The following is a 24,160-nucleotide window of genomic DNA, read 5'->3' on the forward strand; positions in this document are numbered from 1 at the left end:
AAACAACAATTACTTCATTCCAGGGCTCATGCCTCTTCCTCTGAGGAAGCTTTCAGTTTGAATTCATACAAGCCATAGACATGACTTTAGTATATATGTTTAGTGTAACAAAGCCCAGACGCCACATATAAAGTGTTCTGTTGTGTACATATATTCACACCGATTGCTCAATTTCAAAAGTAACGGACTGGTTGCACTAACAACATTTACTGTACCTAGTTTGTTATATGACATGCACATTAATATAATTTTAAAAAGCAATAACATGGGTACCATTGAGAACTAGAGACATTATAAGCTGGTTAAAAATAGTAATTTAAATTCCTAGCTTAGTCAGCTTGGCAGAAACAGCTGTGTTCACCGTAACCTCTAATTAGTTTGCATATTATAGGAGTTCTAAAGGTTATTTCCCTCTCAGACACCTACTAAATTAGCCTTTACAGCACAATACTGTTACCAGATCACATGCAACAGCAACAGATTATTCAGACTTTTAGTGTGAGGTGTCCCTGCCCATGACAGGGGGGTTGGAACTCTATGATCTTAAGGTCCTTTCCAACCCTAACTATTCTATGATTCTGTGATTTTAGAGACTTACCACTATTTTTTTTTTGTAATGTTTCATTTATAAAGGCATATATTCTTACTTGCTAAGGTACAGGCAATCTCCTTTCTATGTGGAACATTAAGAGCCTGTATTGAAAGGAAAAGTAAAGGTCCAGTTCATAGCTGCTTGCTTATGAACATGTATTCCTTGCTTAAAGATTTCTGTACTTTACTCCCAGTAATCAGTGCACAAAAGTTTTCATGTAGCTCACGTATCTGTTCAGCAGCAAAAGAATGAAACATGTAGACTTGAATACACATCTCAAACACAGCACACCAGAAATGCCATGAAGTTTATTTTGTAAGCCTCTGTGTTTCAGAAGTAGTGACCTGGAGGTTGAAGCCATTTTTGTTCAGATGAAGGAAGAAATGCATTAGAAATCAAAGGTATTTTTTTTAGCCAAACTACATTTAATACTAGATTTTGGCCACACAGCCCAAGTTTCTGCTATGTCATCCTACGAATACATTACATAGGTGAGGCTTTCAAGACATTGACTGTCCGACCAACAGTCTAAATGTCACTGAACTTACATGGCAGGAGTAGTGGCAAAGCCAATGTTGAACATGCTTGCATACGAGCTAACAGTCAGTTAAAAATCAAAACATAAGTGGCTCTATAGGTACCAGATTCTTACTCTGCAGAAACAGCTAGAGCAGTGACAGAGAATGACAGATGAGGAGCAACGTGCATTATCAAAGTGTGTTTGAAACTGGCATTCACAAAATAAGTCATATTTAAGGCATCATGGTTTTGGTTTATATGTATTATGTTAGTTATAGCATCAATATTTTTATAAACAGGAAAGGTGAGAGAATAATTTCTTGAATTATATTTCTATTGGTGAAAGCATATTTTTAAATATGCTTTCTAGAGACAACTACAAATAACTACTGTAACATAAAAACCTGTTAAACCTTTAAAAAAGCAAGCAAAGCAATACCAGTAAATGTTTCATATGAAAAAGAACTCAATTTTAATACAAGTAAACTTGGTTCACTACCTCAAAACACTGAGCAACTACAACCAGAGTTTAAAGAAGGGGTTTCTTCTCTCATGGCTAATGGGTGTCATTCTTCACTGATGATTTGATTCACTTTGGGTACCTCAATATTCTAAAAGATAAATAAGACTTTCTAATATATTTGCAAATGTTAAGGGAATGAAGTCATATCATGAGTACAATGTGGCACATATTCAGACCACATCAGGATGGGACAGGAAACAGCCGTGTTTCCCACTTTCTACTAATTTCATCAAAATTCTCCAAGTTGTGAGCTTGTAAGTAGAGGAAGTACTAAAACACAGAAGAAAGGAAGTGGCAGGAATTGTTGAATAGGAAGTTGTGAACTTTGCATTACCTACTAAAAAAAGATATCTACATCTTATTTACTGGTAAACTTCACTTCCTTGAAGATGTTTGTACCACACTGTTTTACTGCCTTTCTTGAGATGCCATTTTTAAGTTAAAAACGTGAGGGGGATTATTAGATTTATTTAGTATCAAGACACTTTTCATTCAAAATGATGAACCATATGTTACAACAGGTATCAGCTCCATAACGTAAGAGGATTTCCCTCCTGCATTCTGTTTTTTTCCTACAAACTGGACTATAATACAAACCCCAGGAAGTTCTGACCTATGGCATAAGAATGCTTCACTCTGTTGGCTATTAGTAAGAATGCAGGCAATGAAACTACAGACTCGTTCTGCCAAAGCATACTCATTACACTATTACCAAAGCTTTTTACCATTTTTAACATAATGAGATTCAAGCTTAAAGAGCATGTACAATTAACAGGATTGCACAAACCATGTTCATGCCTCTGCGTGCAGGGAAAGGCCAAACTCGAGCTTTGCTCCTACAACAGGACCAGGAAATAGTCCTACTTTTAGCAGTTAAGTTTTTCAGCATACTGCCATTCTGGTTTGTGGAACTTCGTGTAGCTCTAACTGCTTAGCTACCATTCCCAGAGAGAAGCTGCAATTATCCTTTTTTACACTGATTTCAAGAAAGACTTTTGGACTGAAATCTGAAGAAACTACTACAAATTCGCATGAACAGCTTGTTTCAATTGGGATCTGTTTAACATGGCTGCTGCTGTTATAATTACAGATGCCCACATCACTGTATTTATAATATTCAAATTTGGGAAGGAAAATTTTAGTGATGAGTAAAAGCACACTGAATTCACTGAATGGTGCAACCTACAGGTTGCCAAGCTACTGCAATGCACACAAAAACCTGCTGAGAACAAACAGTACTGCTGAAAACAGATGTTAGATAAAGCAGAATTTGGATACTTCTGTTTTCTCACATGACTAATATGTGTTTAAGAAACCAATCCAAGCTAAGCTAGTTCAATAATAAAGCTTAGAGCTTTCTACACCTAAGATGATCAGCTCAAAATCTATGGACCAAGTACAGTTTTGGGGACAAGTTAAACAGTCACGCCATTTCCCCTGTCCCCACAAACACAAGCTTACACACTTGTTTACCCAACTATATGACTCTCAGGTCATGTACTGGCGGAAAAGGCCACGTTACAAACACGCAAGCATGTTGTTTGATGACGGGGACAGGACACACTGTCCAACCCTCCCATGGCTCCAGGACAGAATGCCTGGGCACCTCTGCTCTACACCTAGGTTTAACAGAAGAAGTTGCACACAGAAAAGTCAATACTTTCTTTGGAAAGAGAAACTTAACCCTTGAATGCTGACAGAGATGTAACATTCACTGAACTGACATTCAGAGAGGTTAAGCTGCTTAGATCCGAGGTAGGTTTCTGAGCACTTTGTTGCCCTTTAAGCACAAATAATAATGCATATTAATTCTTTAATTCTTACAGTGAATATCGATCCTGCATTTTACTTATCATAAACATAGTTTCTAGTGCATGTTAGCATTTAGTTCTCACACAGGAAAGGTGAATATGAGTATGTCTTCAGAAAAGACAGTATGTAAGAAAATCTGCCTATAGCCAGCAAGGCTAAGAACTCCCTGTGGAAAGATACAACTCCTCCCTTAACCCCAAAGCAGCCATACATGAAATGCTAAAACTTATTCTGTATTTTATTATTTCTCCACGTTGCAAAGCAATACTTTAAGACACTGACAGAACCAACCCTGTTCTAGAGACTGTTTCAACTGTCACTACAGTGAAAGAGAGCTTTCAGCTCCAGCTGTGCAGGCCATCTTCTCCCCATCTGAAAGCAACTCGAGAGTTTAAAAAACAAATGTCAGCGTTGAACAGTCACATCACATAATCAAGATAAGCTTTCAGACATCCTAACACAGGACAGATTGGCACCCTGCATTCCAGTACATGAAAAAGACTGCAGAACTTGACAAGCTAGGCCTTCAAAGGACTATTTAATCCTCTCCATGCTAATGAAATAGATTTGTGAGTGAAAGTAAGTTGCAGAGATCAGATGAGATAAACAGTTTTGCCACTTCATGCATCTACTAGTACTGCTAGTTTAAAATAATTCATCCTGAGAACACCAACTGATTTACCAAAACCAAGTAATGCTCACAACTTCTACTTCTATAAGGCCAGAATCCCCTCTGGAAATGCATGACTCCTAGTACTTCTTAATCTCCTCTTTCCCAGCTCAGACAGAGTGCTGTACCTAACACCCCACAGCTCCACTAGACGCTCTTCATGTTCCGCTTCCTGCCAGCCGAAGCCGGTTATCAGTCTCCACTAAACATGCTTTACAATTTGGTGGCTATCTCAAACCCTCATTTGCAGCCAGACACAGCTGAAACTAGGAGGCGAGTGTAAACTACAATAACTTCCAAACATCTTTAAAAAAAACCCTTCACCCCTATCACATCCCCTTCCATTCCCCTGGCCCCGAAAAGACCATTACACTGCAGGCTTCTCAGCCCTGATCTACAAATAAAGGTTATCAACACTAGAAACACACACAAGTGCTTCCTCTTACATGAACAGTACTGATGGCAAAATATTTTTACTAGAAGACTGGATTATTTTTCTCTAAGTACTCTAAGGTGGATCTTTGCCTGTAGAGAGACAGTTTTATATGGAACAGACTGCTAGCAAAGACTTTAGCACATGAAAATCCTAAAGCTGTAGACATAATTACATGAAAAGAAGAAATGTCTGAGTGTTTGTTCCTAAATAGGTAGCTATATCAACTTATTTAGCTACTCTTAACGGATAATAAGCACATAACAGAAAACCTCACTCCATGTGGTAGAGAACTTTGCAGACACACATCAAATAGGGAATTTCCTGCTGTCAGTCAGTCACAGAAAAGTGGCCTGTACACTAGGCTACACAAGGCAATCAAGTAAAGCCAAGCATAGTGCACTTGGCTCCTAGCAGAGGTTCTGAATGGTAAGTTTTATGCAAATTATTTATGCTTAAACCATGACAATTATAAACAAGAAATCAACGACACATAAGACATAAATCAGTAGTTTCCATGAAGCCTTTCTCTGCCCGCTTCCTGACAAGCTTTAAAAAGACTTTTAAGATTAGACCTCTCCACTAATGTCAGCTAATAAATCCAGTAACTTAGCAGCTGTAAAGATTTTACATATTTTCAACCCCCTATTCCAATCTTTCACCATTACTGAAAACAAGCTGAGTCTGACAGACCCACAACAAATAAACTCCAGAACCTGGAAGTACACCCCAAAACCAGCCCTATTCCTGAGCCTGCCCCCTGAGCAGGCAGCTGACTGCCTCTGGGCTTTGGACCTCAGGTCGCTTACATCTTCTCCTTCCCCCAGCTGAAACCACCCATGCTCTCCACCTGCTTCTGCCTCCACCAGCCAGAGCCAGACTGCCACATGCTTTCTCATAGTTTATCTGTCTGTTAATAGGTTATCACAGTTACTCAGTTATCAGAGTGATAATCGTAGAAGAACTGAAAGTAATTGCTATCTAAAGGAAATTATTAATGAACCATCTACACAATATTTCTCACTGGCAAATCAACCAACTAACCCAACTCAATACTGCACTTTTTTAGTACACTACCAATTCAACCACAGCTAATGTTGTAATATGCAAGGATAAAAAGAATGGGTTTGTTGGGTCACAACACACATAGTCCTTCATGTATTTAATATACTAGTTTTGAAACAGTACAAGGGCAGACCTGCTCTGGTCATGTAACACTTCAGGCCAATTCTGAGAAGATGCTAGTACTGGGAATGAAAACATGGTACAAGTTGAAACAAGACTTGTTGATGTCATACTACACATTGCAGTTAGTAACTGCCATTGTCACAAGTTTAAGAAACGAGTAACAATGTTACTTTCCAATGTAATTAAAATGTCAAGGGAGTAAACAAAAACATCCACTTCCACTCGTCTACTTCCCCATCCTTTTCTGTTAAAACTTTATGAGAATTTTTTCTTCCATTTCTGGAAATATTCAGAAGATTTCTATAATATGTGTATACGTATTTTGGCTGTTTAACAAACCATGTCGTACTTGGCAGTTTCGTGCTCCAATGACCCACCCTCTCCTTCTTTTTAAAAGAAGTTCCTCTTACTAAAACCTCCTGCTTGTGTCAGAGTTCTGCTTTTTCCAGTAGCCCCCATCTTCAGTCACTTACGCCTGCGCAACACAAAACAAGGATGTACAGTCTACACAGTGATCCAACAGTTTGGTCCTACTTCAAGCAGCTACAAAGACTGTACAGAGACAGTGGAAAATAATAGGCCCTACACAGTATAATGGAATCACCATCTTCTAAACCAGTACGGGTTATTCTTCCTGACAGAGAAAGGAAGTATACTCTTCCTTAGTTGAAGATGCATTTTTAAAATAGACTTCACATTTGCTTCCTGTGATCACATTAAAAGGTCACACTGTTTACGCTGCTGTAACCTGTTACTGTGGGATTAGAAATTATATAAACAAGCAATTCTCAGTCAAATGTGCACCAGGGAAGAAGGTTATGAGAACATTCCTCTTTATGTGTAGAGCACTTGTTCCAAATAAATATAAAGAATCTGAGAAACAGAGTGTCTTTTGTAGAAGGGCTTACAGCATCAAGTACTAGATGAATCATGCACTTCACAGAAGCATAAAATTCTGGGAACTTGAGATACAAGAATAAGCACCTGAAAGATCACAAATAGAACAGCCACTTTATGTTCAAAATACTACTATTGAGTAGCATTTTTAACAAGTGATTATTTTAGTACAAAACAAAGTATAGTGAGCTGTCTGCCTGCAGCAAGATCTGGGTAGCTCCACACTTGCCACTGGAACAGCATGGAAGTTTTTCTGTAATTGCATATACTGACGGAATGCAAATGTTGCTTTGCTGTTGCTTTATCTTGTGTTTCTACTGATGTAGAAACTGTTTTAACCTTCTTCTAAGTACAGGAAAAAGACTGCACCACACAATTCAAATCTGATTCAACTATCTAACAGTTGGCGAGACAAGTAAATCCTCCTCGTCTTGATCTCTTCACCCTCAGTGCTGAAGGTGTCTTTTTATCTCTTAAACCACATCTTCCCAAAGCATCCACAACAACCAAGAGCTGCAACAACTCTGAAACTATTTTATGTCCTGGATCCTGACGCAGAACGAAAAAAGACATCCTATATACACAGTAGAAATCTAGTTCCAGTCCCTAACAAAGGAAACTGGCCTTAATGTAGCTATCAGTATGCTACTTAAGGAAATCCAGTATAAGATTAATGACGGATTCAGCAGAAAGGTTTTTTTTCTCTGCTTTCTTCCATGGAAGATATGCCCACCTAGGAATATTTTTCCATTCCAGAGGATAACGAAACAGCAACTAAATAAGCTATGTGTTCAGTATCAGTGAAGAATTTTGTGAAACAAATCAGTGCAAAATAATTCTCTTGAAAGTATAGTGTAATCTATCATGCCAACAAGAACAGGTAGGAGATGGCAAGAAAGTGTATGTCAAGAACAAAAGCCACCAGGAAAAACAAACAAACAAAACCCCATACACCCACACAATTCAGGAGGAATTACATCTTGAATTGGTGCTGATGATAGATATTTGTAGCTGAAAAATATAAAACCTCTAGCTACACTAGTTGAAAACACAGATCTCTCAACTAAGCTGGCTGCATGTTGCTTCCACAAGTAGTTGCCCTTTACCAACTTGTTACTCCACTAGTTATGAATGCAAAACCAATAACTTACAGATATAATGTGTTTATCGGTTCATATTCTAGGCGAAAGTATTGTGCAAGGTGAAAGCATATGGAAAAAAGAAGTTGAGAAATAAAAGAATTAGAAATAAAAAAAACAAAAAGGGAAACATTTCCAAAGGCTTCCTATTACACCAGTTCATTCTCCTTCCCAACAAGGACATCAGATTTTTCACTGCTGTTCTATGAACCTTTTTTCTTAACTGCAGAAAGCACAAACCCAATTTGAAAGTAGATCAGCTATCACTATTAGCAGAATCACATGAATTTCCAAGAATCACTTTTATCACTTTTTCTTAGTATAATGACAGGCAAGCTGTTGAATCTTAGCTGCATTCCGCGTGGGCGAGAGAAAAAGCACATCTAAATTCACAGGGTTTGGTAGAAAATGAATTGGCGTTTGCACCACAGTATCTACAAAGTGAACACACAAAGGTATTCTGATGCTGTATCACAGTGCCTCTCCCAGCCAAACCAGCAAGGGCATGTCTACTGGCACCAGAAAGATAAACAAAAAAATGTTTCTTGTGCAAATCAACATGAAACAAGTTGACCAATGACTAAAAAAATAAATCTCAATGGTAAGTGCTGTAAACATCAAAGCTTCCAGATCAGATCAAGTTTGTTTTATTAATTATGAACATTGCAGAGAATCTGCTTCTACATTTTCATAACTTGGTTCTTTAAGGATAAACTGCAGACATTGTTCACTATGGCTGCTCTCCTGACAGCAATGCTGTGCACACTTTGGTGCAGATACAAACGTTCCAGTCTTATTGTTCTAGCCTACTATGTTGACAATAACAAAGTTTTCAATTCATGTCATTCTGTACAATGCAGGAACAGTGACGCACCTCACAGCAGCACTGAAAATGATACAAAATCTTTGGCAACTCTCTAATGTTTGTCCTGTATCTCAGTTTATATGAGCCTCTTTCCAAATCAGTTACAAAAATAAGCAGATTTATGTAAACTTTAATATGAAATCCTACACCCAAGAACATTTTAACTAACCATTCCAGCTAAGGGGTTTTGGTTGTTAATTTGGTAGGTTTATGGTACAATATTCAAGTACTAATCAATTTGTTGTTAATAAGCCTCCTACTCAACTCACAGTTTGAAGAGCTTTTGCTCCATGCCAGGAACTTATCCCTTCTACTTCTGGGCAACAGCCTCTGTTTTAAAAGAGGTGAACAGGGCTGCAAGACAGCCTACGACCACAGGATAAAATCCTCCTCTGATGTTGAACTGCCCAAAGGAGCAGACCTTTTTGTCACACAGCACTAACTTAATTTGCAGGTACTTAAAAAACACCCCAAACACAGAACCTCCGAAACCTACTAGAAACCTACTTAATATATTATGCATAACAGATACTGATACTCTCTACACGGTTTTTGTTCCTTCCCTTCTTGTGTCACAAAAGGTGTAATTTTGTGTTTAAAAAAAAAAAAGCTAACACTTTACTAAACACAAATCTCACTTTGCATATGGGGCCAGTAAAGAAAAAAAAAGTTTATTTGCCTACTGGAAAATCAATTCAGTGGCATTATCTGGTGGCTCAAACAACCCACCCAATTCTCACATTCACTGGAGTACAAGGGATGCTCGATACTTGAAGCTTTTACCCTTTTTTATAGATGGGTTTTCACTTCTTTGTTTGCAAACTCTCTTCCTCCAACTTCTTTTAATTAAAAGATGACCACTTTGAATCATACACAAATTCTGAATTTCAAAGAATTGATATCCTCAGATATTTAATGGGGCTAAATTCACAATCCAAAGAGATTATTATGGCACGCTAATGACACTGACCTAAAACCTGAGAACTGATACCTTTACAAGTAGCAGTAATATTTCTGTGTAAACCATAGTTTAGAAAGCCTCAGCTAAAGAGAACCCTTGGAGAAATCCCATTTGCAAAGCAAGTATTACAAGAAAAGATTTAATTTTAATGTTTTGTTAACTGTTAATTCAAACCTATCCCAAATATATAGAAAGTTAGTTTCCAAAATACCTGGTCTGCCACTACCACATTTTATTCTCTACTTACAAGGGCTATTTCTATTTGAATTTAACATCGTTTGGCTTATGGCCAACACTGCATTCTCCTTAACTGTCAGTTTCCTTCTATATATGTACCCTTACAGCAGACAGAAAGAGGAATAAGTAACATGTGAAAGAACACACCAAGGCCATAAAAACCTCCCGAAGGTGCTCAGAATCAGGTGTAGTACTGTCTGCACATTGTACAATTTCTACATTTTTAGCAAATTCTATCACCTTAACAGTAAGCCATAAGAGGCTCTACTTTTCAATGTTCTACTTACAGCAATGCTATCACAGAAGATCTGGATTCAAGTACTTAGATTTTAAACTCTGAAAACCAAGTAAAACTAAGCAGCTCTAAAGCTCTATATAATGGAACTTGCTCAATCTTGCATTTGCCATCAGTAGACACAATTGGTCTTGATCTGAAAAAGTTAGCAGCATAACTAACCAATGCAGCTGAGTGCCCTGAAACATTCTCAATATCACAGAACATACCATCACTTGCAAATGAAGGCAAAGTCTGATTTTGTCACAGTTACTGGCTTTGCAAGCCACAGAGACTAAGCTATTCCATCACTGGAGCCTCTCCCACATTTGTATCAAGATTCAGGGGCTGCATAGCACTGGAAAACATGGAGTATCTTTAGCTGTACTGAAGTCAAAAAAAGAGACTCCTTGCAACTGTCAGTTCTAAACTAGCTTTCCATAACCAGAGCCAATTAAGCTAAGCCTCGAATGAATCAACATAGCATGAATTAAGAAGTGGTGAGGCTTGCATGCAGAGACCTGCATTTTCAAGTAGCAAGAACTGGCAGAATAAAGTACAAAGATGCATTTATAATAAGTCATGCTCATGCCACAATTTATCTGCTGCAAAGAAGTTTAAACTTTTTTAGCACCAGAGCAAAAGAGTAACCCAAATGCTTAGAGACTGCAGCAGTGCAAAGCCTTAACTCTCACTGAAGCTTATAAACTGAAAACACAGTAGAACTTCCTGTTCATTTACTTTAAATACACAACACAACCACACCACTACCCGGTCTACGGGGTCAACCAATTCACAGTTTACTTTAATCATTAAAATCTATATACATATTCTACAAATATTTTTCCAGAGACAGTGAATACATTGAAAAAAACCCTTTCCATGCCTTTTCTCTCAACAGAGATGTCTGAAACATCCACGATAGATTTTTATCTTCCATAATGTACGTAAAGCCTATTAACTTTCATAATTTGTTGTATTTTAGTTTAGCTTAGAGAGGTTGGAGGAAAATAAAGTAACTCACATTAATATTAGTTTAAAATATCCTCAAAAAATAATAAAGAAACTGAGAACAGCTGCGTGTCTCCTGCAGGCCTCAAACCAAACTGTAACTGCACTTCAACTTTCCAGAGCACAGGCAGCAGTACAGTTAGTTCTGTTTTCAGTACACTCGCCTCCAAACATATTTGAAAATCTAGACTACATCCAGTTTGTTCTTATTTTGTGTTCTACTGACTAAAAAAAACAATTAGAGAACAGTGCAGTTTAATTTGCTACCTTCTCTGCATGAGCTGTCCCCATAGATGTTTCTGTAAAACCAAGAGTCAGCTCTGCCTCCATCTATGTTGTATGGGATCCCAGTTGAATGGTAGATCAGAGAATAATTCAGAGGTATCTTTACTGTTACTGATAAGCACATCAAAGTTATATCACTGGCCAACATACTAAAGTCAACATAACCAGCTTATATAAACACAAGAAGCAACTCTACCTGTATTTGAGGCTTGTGTTTTTAAGGTATCTCATTCTATCACCCTGTATAAGAAGTTAGAAACTAAAATACCTCCTAAAATTCTGAAAACCTTCTGCATACAAAATTACCATGAAAATCTGATATTGCAGTCACTGTAGCAAATGAAAATCCATTGTTGCTTTGACATTCTGGACAAATATCTGTATCTTTTTCTCCCCTGCTCTAAAAGCAAGCCTAAACTGTGCTTCTCTTAGCTCTGGGCTATTGCTTCTTTGTTGTCACATCTCCAGAGTGAATGTTTTTCATTCCTATTGATACCTCTAATTATATTTATGCAGGGTGCTATTATTCACTTACCCTTAAGCATTTGTTTTCTATTGCATACCTTCACCTTGGTTATCACACTGCAAAGCTCACATATAATCTGCTGTCCATTTTCCTTTAAGTTTGTTCGTATGCTAAGATCAGGTCTTATTTTACCAGTTATCTTCTAAGCATGTTTCTCTACAACAAAAGCCATGGACAGAACCAGACCAGTCCTTTTTATCTACTGGGTCTCTGAACACCCTCAACAGGATCTCGTAGTTCATGTAGCAATTAAATCTAGATGAAAGGAAGGAACAGCACTAGGTATTTAAAAAATCAAAAACCAACAAAACATGGAGCATTTCAACAGTGTTCACCCTGTGGCAGAGAACAGTTGCACTACACGTGCAGTGCCCAAGACATGATTGTCACAAGATCACCTACACAAGGTCTTCATTTTGAAATGCTTTTGTCTCTGTCCTGTGATTATTTAAGGTTTAAGAAAATAATCCAAATGTTATTCTTGCACAACTGTACTATTCTCATAGCTGAACACAGCTTTCCCTTGTCCAGAAAAAAAGAAGCCTGGACAATTTTAATCCTTCAAAGTCACATGGCACCCATGTAGCCATCCTTCCGATCAGCTTCCCCTCCCTGCAGCATTCGTTATTCCTCCCCTAGATGCTGTGCAGTTCTGTATCTCTAGATTATAGATTTAGCCAAGAAACAAGAGGAGGCGCCTGTTAGCAAACTGCATTATGTTTCACATGCAATGCTGATGAACATTTCTGAATTTTAGCAGTTACAATCATAACATCCAGATACAAGAAGCCCGTGGTACAGTTAACTTGGAAGATGACTTTTTTCTGCACCAACAACATATATTATTCTACTTACTCCATTCTTCAGGCCTAAAAATACCTAAAAGGATTGGTATTTTTAGGACAACTGCATTGCTAATGTCACAGCCCAGAAATCAAAAGCACGGATTATAGCGAAGTACGTCGTTCTTCCAGATGTACACGATCGGCAAAATGTCATTTTCAACATCTGATATTTAAAAGATGCTGTTGAGAAGGGGAGTTACATGACATCAATGCATACACTGATCAATCTTTAAAAAAAAAAAAAGCTCCACCTCTTCTGCTTGTCAATAGTTGGATGCAAATCAAAGAAACACTTTAATTTTTGAGTTGAGTTTTAGTCCTCAATCAAACCTCATGCTGTGCCACAGTCTGAGCCGGCTACTGAGTCACATCATTCAAAGATAGTGGGACAAAAATATCACTGAATGCTGATCCTGCATTGAAAATATTCCACAGTCCCTCGTTCTCTTTATACGTTTCACTTCTGTAATTAAATTGCACCCACAGAAATACACCACCTCCATGACAGAGATATATTACTCAAAATCATTTCCTGAGCACTAAGCCTGCAACATACCAAATCATCAAGAATGGTTTAGCAAAAACATAACGTCATATATGCACATGACTTTCAACTGATACAGTTAGCAAGCCCTGAAACTCCGCAGGAAATTAAATACTCTTAACAAAAAAATGACCTTCTGAAAAGCATGCTCAAGATTTTATGCTTATTCTCTAATAGCCAAACAACTAGAAGTGTTCATCTTGCAAATTACTACATTTAAAGCTTGCCTGCCGTGATTCTGAAACTGGAGTTCATCTATTTCACTTTTAGAAAAGTCCACTCCTTCTCTTAAATGTGTATTGCCAGAGAAATCCATAGCGAAAGGGAAGCAAAGCCTAACCTCTATGTTGCAAATATGAACTTAAAACTAATTAGTTTACGCAATATAGCAGTTTAAACATTCAAATGGATTTTACAGTAATACTGCCTGGTCTAACTGAACACACCCGCCCACCCATTCATGCGCTTCATCTCCTTTTAAACTTCATTCTGGATAAATGTGCAAGGAACTTTTTAAAGGGAAAAGCCTTCATTTATCATGCTTGTGTGTGTGAAGGTGGATCCAACGAACAAATATTCTTACAAGTGTTCATGTTTGCCACACACGTTTTTCAAAACGTCACCAAAAAGCTCTAAATGCAGTAAACGAAATAATAAAAACCAGTACCAGGTAACTGTACAAGTAACACCAACAAGCTGGCTTCCGGCTATTATTAAAGTGACTGAAAACCTAGGTGCATGCAATGCTGCCCATCACTGCTAACAGAAATGAAAGACGACAAACAAGATACCAAGACTTATTCCCTTAGCGTTAGGAAACGGGCAACTTTAAACGGTTACTGCGAATTCCTGTCCATGCTTAGCTCCAAACGGAATCCGGAGCGAGAAAAAGAGCGGGGCTGAGGGGTCCCGCAGAGACAACCCCGGCTCGCCCCGCAGAACGGGGGCCGCTGCCCCGCTCTCACCCGTGCCCCCGGGCAGCCCCGTCGCGGTACGGGAGGTCCCCGCCCGCCGCCAAGCGGAGCGCGCTGCCCGCGGGGTGCCCGTGCACCCGCAGCGCCGCCGGGGGGGAGCCGCCCGGCGCTCCCCGCCCACGGGGAAAGAGGTGAGAGGGGCTCCGCGGCGCGGGGGCACCGAGCGGGGCCTCCCGCTGCCCCCTCAGCGCCCGGCGGGAGGGAATTGGGGACGGGAAAGCCCCGACCAGGGAGAGGGGAGGCTGAGGGACCTCGGCACAACGCCGCGGGGATGGGAGGGGGGCAGGACCAGGCGGCAGCAGAGGGAGGGTGAGGGAAGGAGCGCTCCCCCCTCAGCACCGGGACCGGGGGGCTGCCCCTCACCTGGTAGATGGCGGCCCAGCTGCCGGCCTGGTCGAGCCGGTGGAACTCCTTCTCGATCTCCATGGTGGGGGCGCCGCGCCAGGCCTGTCCCCCCCGCGCCGCTCCCGCCTGCTGCTCCGGCAGCTCCGGCTCCAGCTGCTCCCGAGGCCGCGGCTGCCCGCTCTGCATGTCACCCCTCCCTTCTCCCCGCCGGAACTACGCACCCGCCCAGGCGACGCGACGTCCGGGGCGGCCCGAGAGCAGCGGGGTCTGAGCGTGGGGCGGTGGGCGCGGGGGCGCGCGGCGCCAACGGTCTGTAACGGTCGCGGCGGGCGCGAGCGCTCTGTGTGGGGGCTGTAGGTTCCCCCCGTTAAACGCCCCCTGAGGAGGGGTCCGGCCCGGACCTGCTCGGCGGGAAACGGGGCGGGCGCGGCCGCCGCCTCCTCCCCTCCGCACCCTCCCCGCCGACCCGCCCGGGGCCGCACTGACAGGTAGGGCGGCCCCGGCAGGGCTGAGGGGTTGCAGGTTGGAGGTGGCAGCGGGGACCCCCGGCTTAGTGCTCGGTAACGGGGTTTGGCGGCGCCGTTGGGTGTAGCTCCTGGGCTCCAGGCTGGTCCTCTGGTTCCTGAGCCGTGAAAACTCATATTTTCAAGCTCTTTGTCTGCAGCAAGAGGGTTAGAAACTTGTCAAACTTCTCATGAGGCCATTTGGTTGCAGAGGAAAGGCTGTGAAGGGTGGGCTGGCAGCAGGTGCCTGACCCGGCAGCACAGGGTGCTTGGGTGTACGCGTGTGGTCCACTTCATGGATGGGGAAGGCATCCTGCCTGTAGTCGGAACATGGAGAGTTCATTTTTCGCTGTTACACAGCCCGCAGAGTGAAATGTGTTTCTGTCAGTTGTCCCATACCCTTTGACTTAAAGGAATGTGTGCTGTGACAAGCTCCAAATGGAGTTGGATGATCTGTCCTCGGCTCTTGGATTCTTACTCTGAAATGGCCTATACTAGCAAGGTGCTACATGCAGTCCTATCCCTGGAGGTAAACGTGTCATTCTACTCCACCCTTTTCATTAGGCCATTCATTTCCAAAGGAAGGTGTAGCCTACAAATCTCAGAGTCAAGGTCTTTCTTCCTGAGTTTCAAGACCAGACATTCCAAACATACGGACATAGTTATCCCATGTATAATGCTAGACTGTGCTTCATTTCCAAAGCAAGAATTTTCACTCCTGATATCAGCCAGCTTCTGTTTGTTAGATTACTTCTCAGGCTTTTAGAGCGTACTGTTCCTGAGGGCTGGTGCAGGCTTGGCATACCTGGTGTCTCTGCAACATGAATGCTGACCCAAAATAGGGTTTGTGAGAGTGGATTTGTAGGATCAACATTTTTCAGGAGTGAATTTGGTTATAAATACCCTAAGTACAGCATGGATTGAAGACAGAATGGTAGAGTTGTCACCAGGCAAGATGTATCGATGTTGATAAAGACAAAAGTATTTCATAGCTTAACTGCAGCCTTCACACCACTTCATTGTTCCTGCTGGAGGAAGCTTTTCCCTTATTTTGCTAATAATTCTACTGCACAGTCTTTGGAAGAGGCTCCCTTTCACTGTTCAGCCACCCAGATCCAGACTTGCTATATAAGTGCAAATGGATGCTCTCTGAGGAGAGGACTAGTTAAGAGATGTGAGCTGAGGGGGCCAGAATTTTGGGAAAGGGTTAATAGTAGCACCCACTGTGCTGTGAAAGCATCTTTATAGGATAAAAGTCTTAATCTAGGTAAACAATGAAACATTAGTCAGCTGCTGTGTTGCATAGAGGCATTAGCAGATGGTATTAAAAATATTATTTTTTTGCCTTTTTTACTGCATGGGATTTCTCTTGATTTTTGGAACTAGGAAGATGCAATGTTAGCCCCATGAATTAAAGGGCTTCCACCTGTTGAGACTTGCTTCTGTGTCACTAAAAGATGGGGGACTGCATCTTCTCTTGCAGTCTGGCTGTTCTGACACAGGATCTTTATCTTGAGTCCAGGTGGTGAATTTTTAACCTACTGGACCTGGGGGCATAACAAGTTTAACAACTTTGCTGCTTTCCCCTTTCCCTGTTATTCAGGGTCATGAGTTATGAGCATTCGTGGAGAGTCTTGCTGTGTTTCGGTGGTACCATACTGAGAGATGAATCTTTATAATGTCACCAAAGTGCAGTTCCTGTGGATGGCCATTTTTCATGCAGACATAAACCTGATCCTACCTAGAAGAGGTCAGGGCTTGTGATGCTGCAGCTAAATGCAACTGAATTACTGCAGTGCATAAGCATTTTATAAGGGAAGATAGCGTACATTCATTTGTGCTTATGTCACCTGAATGGATGTAATAAATAAAATCTGTACAAGTTCTTCAGTCAGTGATTCATCAGCAATATATTCTGCTAAGTGTGTACTGTTGTCACAGAAATAATTGCCTTGAGTGACAAAAACTGGTATATTGCCCTGAAAAAATTGATATTCAGCTGAAGATTTCACAGAGTAACCCAGAAAGTAAGAGACTATAAAACTTGCTAGTGTGCCTTACATTCTTCATAGATTTATGTCTATCACAGTTGCAATGTGTGTGACCAGTAACATTTTAAAATGTCTTGTTCTGGTTCAATCAATGACTTTTATTAAAAAATTGCAGATTTTGGAGGGGATAGACTGTGTTATAAGTGTTTGCTATTTATGCCTGTAGAAAAGAGGTAAGAAGCAATTTGCAGCAGTGATACACATTGTGACTTCTATTTCAGAAACAGTTTGCAGTTAGATTCTAGTTTATGACAAATAATAAGCTTCATCTCTTTGGCATCCTGTGATGCTGCAGCAACGTAAAGGGCACATATGCCACTTCATGGAACCATCAAGTGCATTCTGAAGGTGGCATTCTGGAGTCCTCCTGCTGAACGGAAGACCACCCCACCTTTTGCTTTGTAACAGTTGTAGGGGTTTGTAGTAATTTTTATTTGGCTCTAATATACACAAGGCTCCAGCTACCCACAGAACCATGTGAAACAGGCTGACCTCAAGTTTAAAAAATAACAGTAGCAGAACAATGAAACTAATTCTATTATTTTTAATTCACTTAAAACCCATAAAATGACTTATTCAGTCTAATAATTATAAAATTTTAATTTGCTGTCTGCTAACAATATTCAACATTTTGAGATGACCTACTTTAAAACAGCCAGTGTCATGAATCTTCATTAAAGTGTCTGCAAGTATGATACATGTTGTTCCTTCACTGATTTTTGAATGCAACTTTGTAGTTACATTAAGCCAGTTCTAGCAGGCTGTGCCTCCAGCGTGCAGCTGGGAAGCTTGTCATTCACATTCCACACGCTTAATGCCACTGCACTGTACACATTTGTATCTCTGTTTAGCAGAAATACAGTCTATGTGCAACAGAGCTAAGACTTGGATCGTCTGGCATGTCCTTTTGGTGTTATATCTGAGCAATTCCTTGTTCTGATTTTCTCTTTTGTTGTAGTTCAGGATTGTTACTGTGTGAAGATCTGTCTTGATTTTTCTCTCACAAATTTTACAACATCACACAAAGTTCTAATGATTCACATGTTATGCCTTGGGTACTTCGAAATACATGGAAGTTCGTAAGCAAAATCCAGTGCAATTGGACATTGTCATATGGTGGGATGAGACTGTTTCACTTCTGATTTTGTTCTGATGTTAGCATCAGTTTTTTTGTGATAAAATTATTTTGGATCTTTAGTACTGTATGTAAGGTCAGGACCAAGCCTGGTATACTGTAACTTGGTGTGATTTCTGTGGTGAAAATGTACATTAGCTTGTAATTTTTTAAATACTGAAGTCACAAATTAATACTCAGGCTCACCTAACTTTAAAGCTCCCTGAAGAGACAGGTGATTGAGAGCGGAACTTACAAGAGAGTGTGCTTAGTGAAGACTCAGATTGAGAGACTACAGTAGGATGTAGTAGAATTAGGAAACTATTAAATATTTTACTTTATGTACTTCTCAGAGGCTTAGGTATCTGAATCAAGGGTTCAGGAAAGTACGTATCTCAATTGACAGATGGGAGCCACCTTTGGGAGCAAGATGCACAAGCTGGAGAAATTTTTTTAATAGAGAGAAAATGTTGTGGTGAATGTGAGGTAAGGACAAAATTACTATAGCCCAGGTCTGAAGCAACTCATCAGAAAGGACACTCACATTTTAGTCCTACTGGGGGTGGATGTTTGTGCAAAGCAGTTTCACATACATAAGGGAGGCTAAAAGATCTCACCAGACTCCATGACCTCATGGTTAGGACACTGCTGAGACACAAAAGATGTTTCCCTCAGGCAGGGGCAAGAGTTGAATGCAGGTCTGCCACATCCTGGTGTAGTAAGAGATGTAACCACTGAGGTGTTAGCTGAAAGGCAATTCCCATCCACAGCTCCCTTCTTTGTTTTCAGAATGTGGTCTACTGGTTCTTTAAATGTGTCTTCAGGAACAGGTTTCTCAAGGGATGTAAGGGTGGAGAGCCTATAGGTGAGCTGGGGCCTTAGACTAAAAAGAAAAATTGACATAGGCAGTTGTGCTAAAACTGAGGGAATTTTGTGCATATTAATTGTTCAGGTAGAGCATTTTAGACTCAAAGTTTTAGGCTAGTGACCTCAGCATGGATCTAGCAGAGGATTCATTTTTTACTGGACACTGCACAGGGCTACTGTAGTAGGATGCTGGTGTCAGAAACCATTCACAATTTATCAGAAAAGATGCAATTAAATGATGTGGCTATTGTAACTTGAACAGTGGGAGAATCAGTGTTGAGCTTCAGTCTGGCTTGTAACCCTGTATCCAGTCTATCCTTTTAAAATCAAAGGAATGATTTTCTGCTATCTGGCTTTCCTAATGTCTGCCTCTTTAGGCCAAGATGAAAGAACAAGCATTTGCTAGGAAGAGAATACTGAAATAAACTCTACCAAACTTGTCACCACAGATAGGGCCACTAGGAAATTTGAATTAATCAATGAACCTCAGTTAAAAAAAAAAACAAACACAAACAAACAAACTCAGAAGTGTTTGCATAGTTGATTGGTGCTAAATTCCTAGAAAAATTTACAGGGTAGGATGGTGAGAAGAAGGCTAATATTTTGTCTGGAATTCCTGCTGGTGTTCTTATCCTGCAGTACTAAGTAAGTCCCCAAGAAGAAAAGGATGTAGTACATAATGAAAAGGATGGAGTACATAATAAAAAATTAACTGGCTCTGGACAGTGAAGCTCTACATGATGTGGAAGTCATTTGGGAATTTTCTCTTCTGAAAGACCAGGAAGCAGGATGAGTATTTGTTCTTCAGTCACCACTGCCTTTTGCATTTAGAAGGAACCATTTCCTAGCTGCTCCTTCAGTCAGCAGAAAAGGTTTTACTGGATGGATGTCTATATATCTAGCGAGAGATGTAGTTATATACAGTCACTTTGGCTTGGCAGTGCTCCGAAAATGACTCTTCAGCTTGGCTTGTTCTTTCTGTGTTCATTCATAGTTTGACAAAGAGGCATTAAAATATTAGTACACAAGTGTGTTAACCTATAGGGAAGAAAGATTTCTTTATTACAACTCCATATTGGGTCTGTTGGAGAGAATGCTTGGCATCTTTTTTAAAAAGACAGCTTCTTTCCGAAACACATTAGGAGAGGTGGCACCACTTTGCTGTGGAGTAATCCCTCCTGTGAGTTCTAATCTATGGGAAGTAAGTGGTGCATTTGACCTTGTCTCATAATGAGACAGATGATGCTCTAGAGGTTTTAGGATTTTTTGCAAAAGAGGAGATGAGCTGAGCGTAAGAACTCAAACTGCAGTTTGTAAATGTGCAACAGAAAATTTCTTCTGATATGCAGATATCAACAGTCCTTGTGTCCAAAGCACTTCAGGACTGAGATGGTGAGAGTTGACCCTAAAATGTAAATGGAACAGAGTCACTAAAGTTCCGCTGCAGTGAAGCATCTTACATGATGGATGCAGTGCAATGCAAAACCGAAGTCCTCAGTGAGAGGAGACAAGCACAGCTATGAAGAAGAATGGCGCATGGGTTCACCTGCTTCGGATACCCATCCCCACAGAGAGAATCCGCATCTCCTTGGATGGCTGGGAAAGGGGCCATCATGGACGCTAGACCTCTCTCTGATCAGCTGGAAAGCCCATCAGAGGTCGGTTTCACTGTAGTTGGTGCATAAAGGTGGCCTTATTCAGAGCTTTACAGGAACGATGGTTGGGACCAACCTGCATAGGAATTCGGCTGGACCAGGAACAAAAGAAGCTGCGGAGTGGAAAATGAGGATAGATACTAGTGATGAAAGGGAGATGCTCTCACGGTGCGGGACGGGGAGGTAACGTCACGCTCCTGTGAACGTTTTGGTGGCACCATCTAGTGGCTGAGAAGCGTTACGTTACGTGAGGAGCCCACCCGCGTGACCAGAGCAGGGGAAGGTCCCTGTCTGCATCGCCTGTGCCACAAAGCTGTGCTACAGTCCTCATCAAGGGGCCATTGTAACCGTGGGTCAGCCTCAGCTTGAGCTTCAGCATGTCTTGACATGATTAGCTGGCTGTGACCTCAGTGGTTGCTTACCTTAACCTATCTCATTGCGTGACTGACTTCTCCAACCTTAGTAATGGAACTGGGCCCCGAAATTACTTCAATGAAGAGGCTGCTGAGAGAGAGCGTTACCTGTTGCAAAAAGAAATGTATGCACCATTAAAAGTAACCGCTTGGTGTCACTCTTTCCCACAGTTAATGGAAGTTAAGGCTATAAATTGTTTACTCCGTACGTGTCTCTTTTGGAAACATCTCTGTAAACAGGTAGAAGCACAGCTGCCCATGTAAAGAAACAAATGTCTTCTTTGAGATTAACTGTTTCCTGTAATGATAATAATATCAATATCTTGTACTACTCATTGCAGTGAATCTGATTCTCCAAGGATGAAGATGAGATTTAGCACTGGAGTAGATGTGGCATCTAAAGTGTAGGCAGATGTACTTGCGGAAGGCTGCAGCCCTGTTGCATGTCATAACTACTCATTTCTCAGCTCCAAAACACATACTAGAGCAATTGTTTTCCTCTGTGTGGAAACCAAAACCATCATTTTTCAGTTTATGAAAAATATAAAATTTAGCACAGAATTATTGTTGCAGCAGTGCTATAGGGTCTCATGCATAGACTGTCCCTTTCTAAATTAGGCTCTGCATGGAAGTAGTATGATGTCGTGGTTTAAACCCAGTCAGGTAACTCGTTCACTCACACCCCCCCCTTCTTTCCCTCCCCCTACTCCCGGAGGGACGGAGAGGAGAATCGAAAAGAATGCAACTCCCACGGGTTGAGATAAGAACAGTTTAGTAACTAAGGTATAACACAAATCACTATTGCTACCACCAATGATAACAACGATAAAGGAAATAACATGGGAAGAGAATACAACACCTCAGCACCAGCTGACCGATAACTCGCCCCCCAAGCCCGACCAAGCTCCGACCGATACCTCCTCCAACCCTGCAGTCTCCCAGCACTTCCGGCTAACTCCCAGTTACATCCTGGGCATGACGTGCTGTGGTATGGAATACCTCTTTGGTCAGTTTGGGTCAGGTGTCCTGTCTCTGCTTCCTCCTGGCTTCCCCTCCTCCCTGGCAGAGCATGAGGCTCACAAAGTCCTTGGCCAAACCAAAACATCGTTATCAGCTCTGTTCCTGAGATGAAAGTCAAAACACTGCACTGCACCAGCTACCAAGGAGGAGAAACATGACTGCTACTGCTGAACCCAGGACATATGAAAAGACCATCCTTGACCCATTTAATCAAGTAATAAGTAAAGTTCTGCTTTCTCCAGTATAGGGTCTGAAACTGTTAGTGTATTTTCGAAAACTTCAACAGGGTGTCGATGGAGGGCTGTTAAGAGTTGAGTCATTTAACTTTTTACACTGTTCTTTGCCATTACTCATTGTGAAGATGCACTTTTGCACTTGCAAAATGTTTTAGTCTAAAATGCTCCAGCAAGGAAAATTGCCCCTTGCATGATTTGCCTTGTTTTGAAAGATTCATTTCAGTGACTTCTGAACTATTTTCTTCTTGGTAGGAAGCAGTACAAATAAAAACCAAATAATTTTATAACACAATCTAGTGATGATTTGAACAGAATTGGATTGGTAATAGGAATGTCTGGATTTGAATTTCTAGAAGAAGGTTCATTTCCATAAGATTTCCAGTCCTGGCTTGCAGTGTAAAGAGGGTAAATTAATATCTGGATTTATAAGTTCAGTTGAAGCCAAAGGGGGCAATAACTGTTTATCCTAATGCTGAATTGGATTCGACAAGCTCCACAATTTTGGATGCTTATCCCAGTAGAATCAAAGGTCTTAAATATTCAGCCAGTCACAAATATGGGCTGAAAAGAGCCACCTGGATCATAGAGACCTGTGCCCTACAAATGTGTGCAACCATTTAAAAGCTAGTTAGCCCTCAGATTGCACTCTCCACAAAGATCCAGAGCAGCAGAGCATTTCCTAACAGCCTGTATGAAATTTATAATCTACCTTACAAAATACTAAAAGTTGCAAAATCTGCAAAGCATTGCGGGGGAAAAGCAGAAGAGATTAAAAGCCTTACTGGTGCCTTCAATCCTTAAAATGGTGGAGGATTAGGTGACTGAAAACATTCTGTGATCACAGAATGCGCCCTTCTCGCACTTTAGAGAGGAAGGCAGTCCCTCCCCCCAAATAATTCCAACCTGTGTAACTTGAGGCATGTTGGTTTTCATCCCAATATACACTGATTCAGAGTTTTTAGTCAGTAAATGATCCATTAGAACCTGGCACTTGAAAAGGAGAATCTAAAAGGGTTGGATCTTGTAACTTATTCCACTTCACAAAAAAAAAAAAAAGAAAGAAAAAGGCAGGTACTCATCCAAATTCGAACTGCATTTCAGATCTTCTCTCTTCACTTTCCATAGTTCAAAGCAACATGATGAAGCAGGTTGCAAATATACTAAATCTGTTATATGGGGTGCAAGATACATGACTTCATAGCAGAGTTCTATGTTACCTGTCAGGCTCATTCTCTAGCTCTTAGGAAATAAAAGTCTTCCTCTGGGAAGGGATAACCAGAATGCTGTTAGAAGGACTGGGATACCAACACCTCTCGTTACTGCCTCTGTTAAAAGAGAGTAAGAATAACTTTTTTAGTAAGTACATCAGTTTGCACTAAATTAACCTGAAGAAATAATCTGTCAGAATTCTGTGTGGAAAGGAAAGAAGGGATATATCTACCTGTTACCTGTACTTCGAAGTTTCAGCTATCAGTGATGGTGTGACAAACTGTGCCTATGGGGAAGTGTACCCTGTATGTTCATGCATGTAAACCTTTTGCTGATTCTGATATTTTTCAGCCTTCATGGGTTCTGCAAGTTGCGTTTAAGGTTGATGTCATGCTGTGGCAGAAGCAGCTAGAAGTAGAAATTTGTAACTCATAGATGCTAAAACTCATGTT

The 24,160-nt window shown here is 40.8% G+C and overlaps 1 protein-coding gene and 1 long non-coding RNA gene across 3 annotated transcripts in view; one reads left to right on the forward strand and one right to left on the reverse strand.

Moving 5' to 3' along the window:
• PTPN1 (protein tyrosine phosphatase non-receptor type 1) overlaps positions 1-14,860 on the reverse strand; it is a 42,444-nt gene extending 27,584 nt beyond the window's left edge. Inside the window, exon 1 of the mRNA XM_057401729.1 lies at positions 14,659-14,860. Coding sequence (XP_057257712.1) covers positions 14,659-14,826 — 168 coding nt within the window. The 5' untranslated portion in view covers positions 14,827-14,860. The remainder of the gene's footprint in view (positions 1-14,658) is intronic.
• Positions 14,309-24,160, forward strand: part of LOC130595204 (uncharacterized) — a 162,641-nt gene continuing 152,789 nt past the window's right edge. Inside the window, exon 1 of one of the 2 annotated variants that reach the window (XR_008971251.1) lies at positions 14,309-14,426. This is a non-coding gene — a long non-coding RNA (uncharacterized LOC130595204). Of the gene's footprint in view, positions 14,427-15,012; positions 15,129-24,160 lie in introns of those variants that run through there. The other variant, XR_008971252.1, reaches the window with a different exon arrangement.

Source organism: Pezoporus wallicus, unplaced genomic scaffold (genome assembly GCF_028554395.1).
Source record: "Pezoporus wallicus isolate ANWC-B61680 ecotype Strahan unplaced genomic scaffold, APGP_CSIRO_Pwel_v1 contig_9238, whole genome shotgun sequence".
NCBI classification, from domain to species: domain Eukaryota; kingdom Metazoa; phylum Chordata; class Aves; order Psittaciformes; family Psittacidae; genus Pezoporus; species Pezoporus wallicus.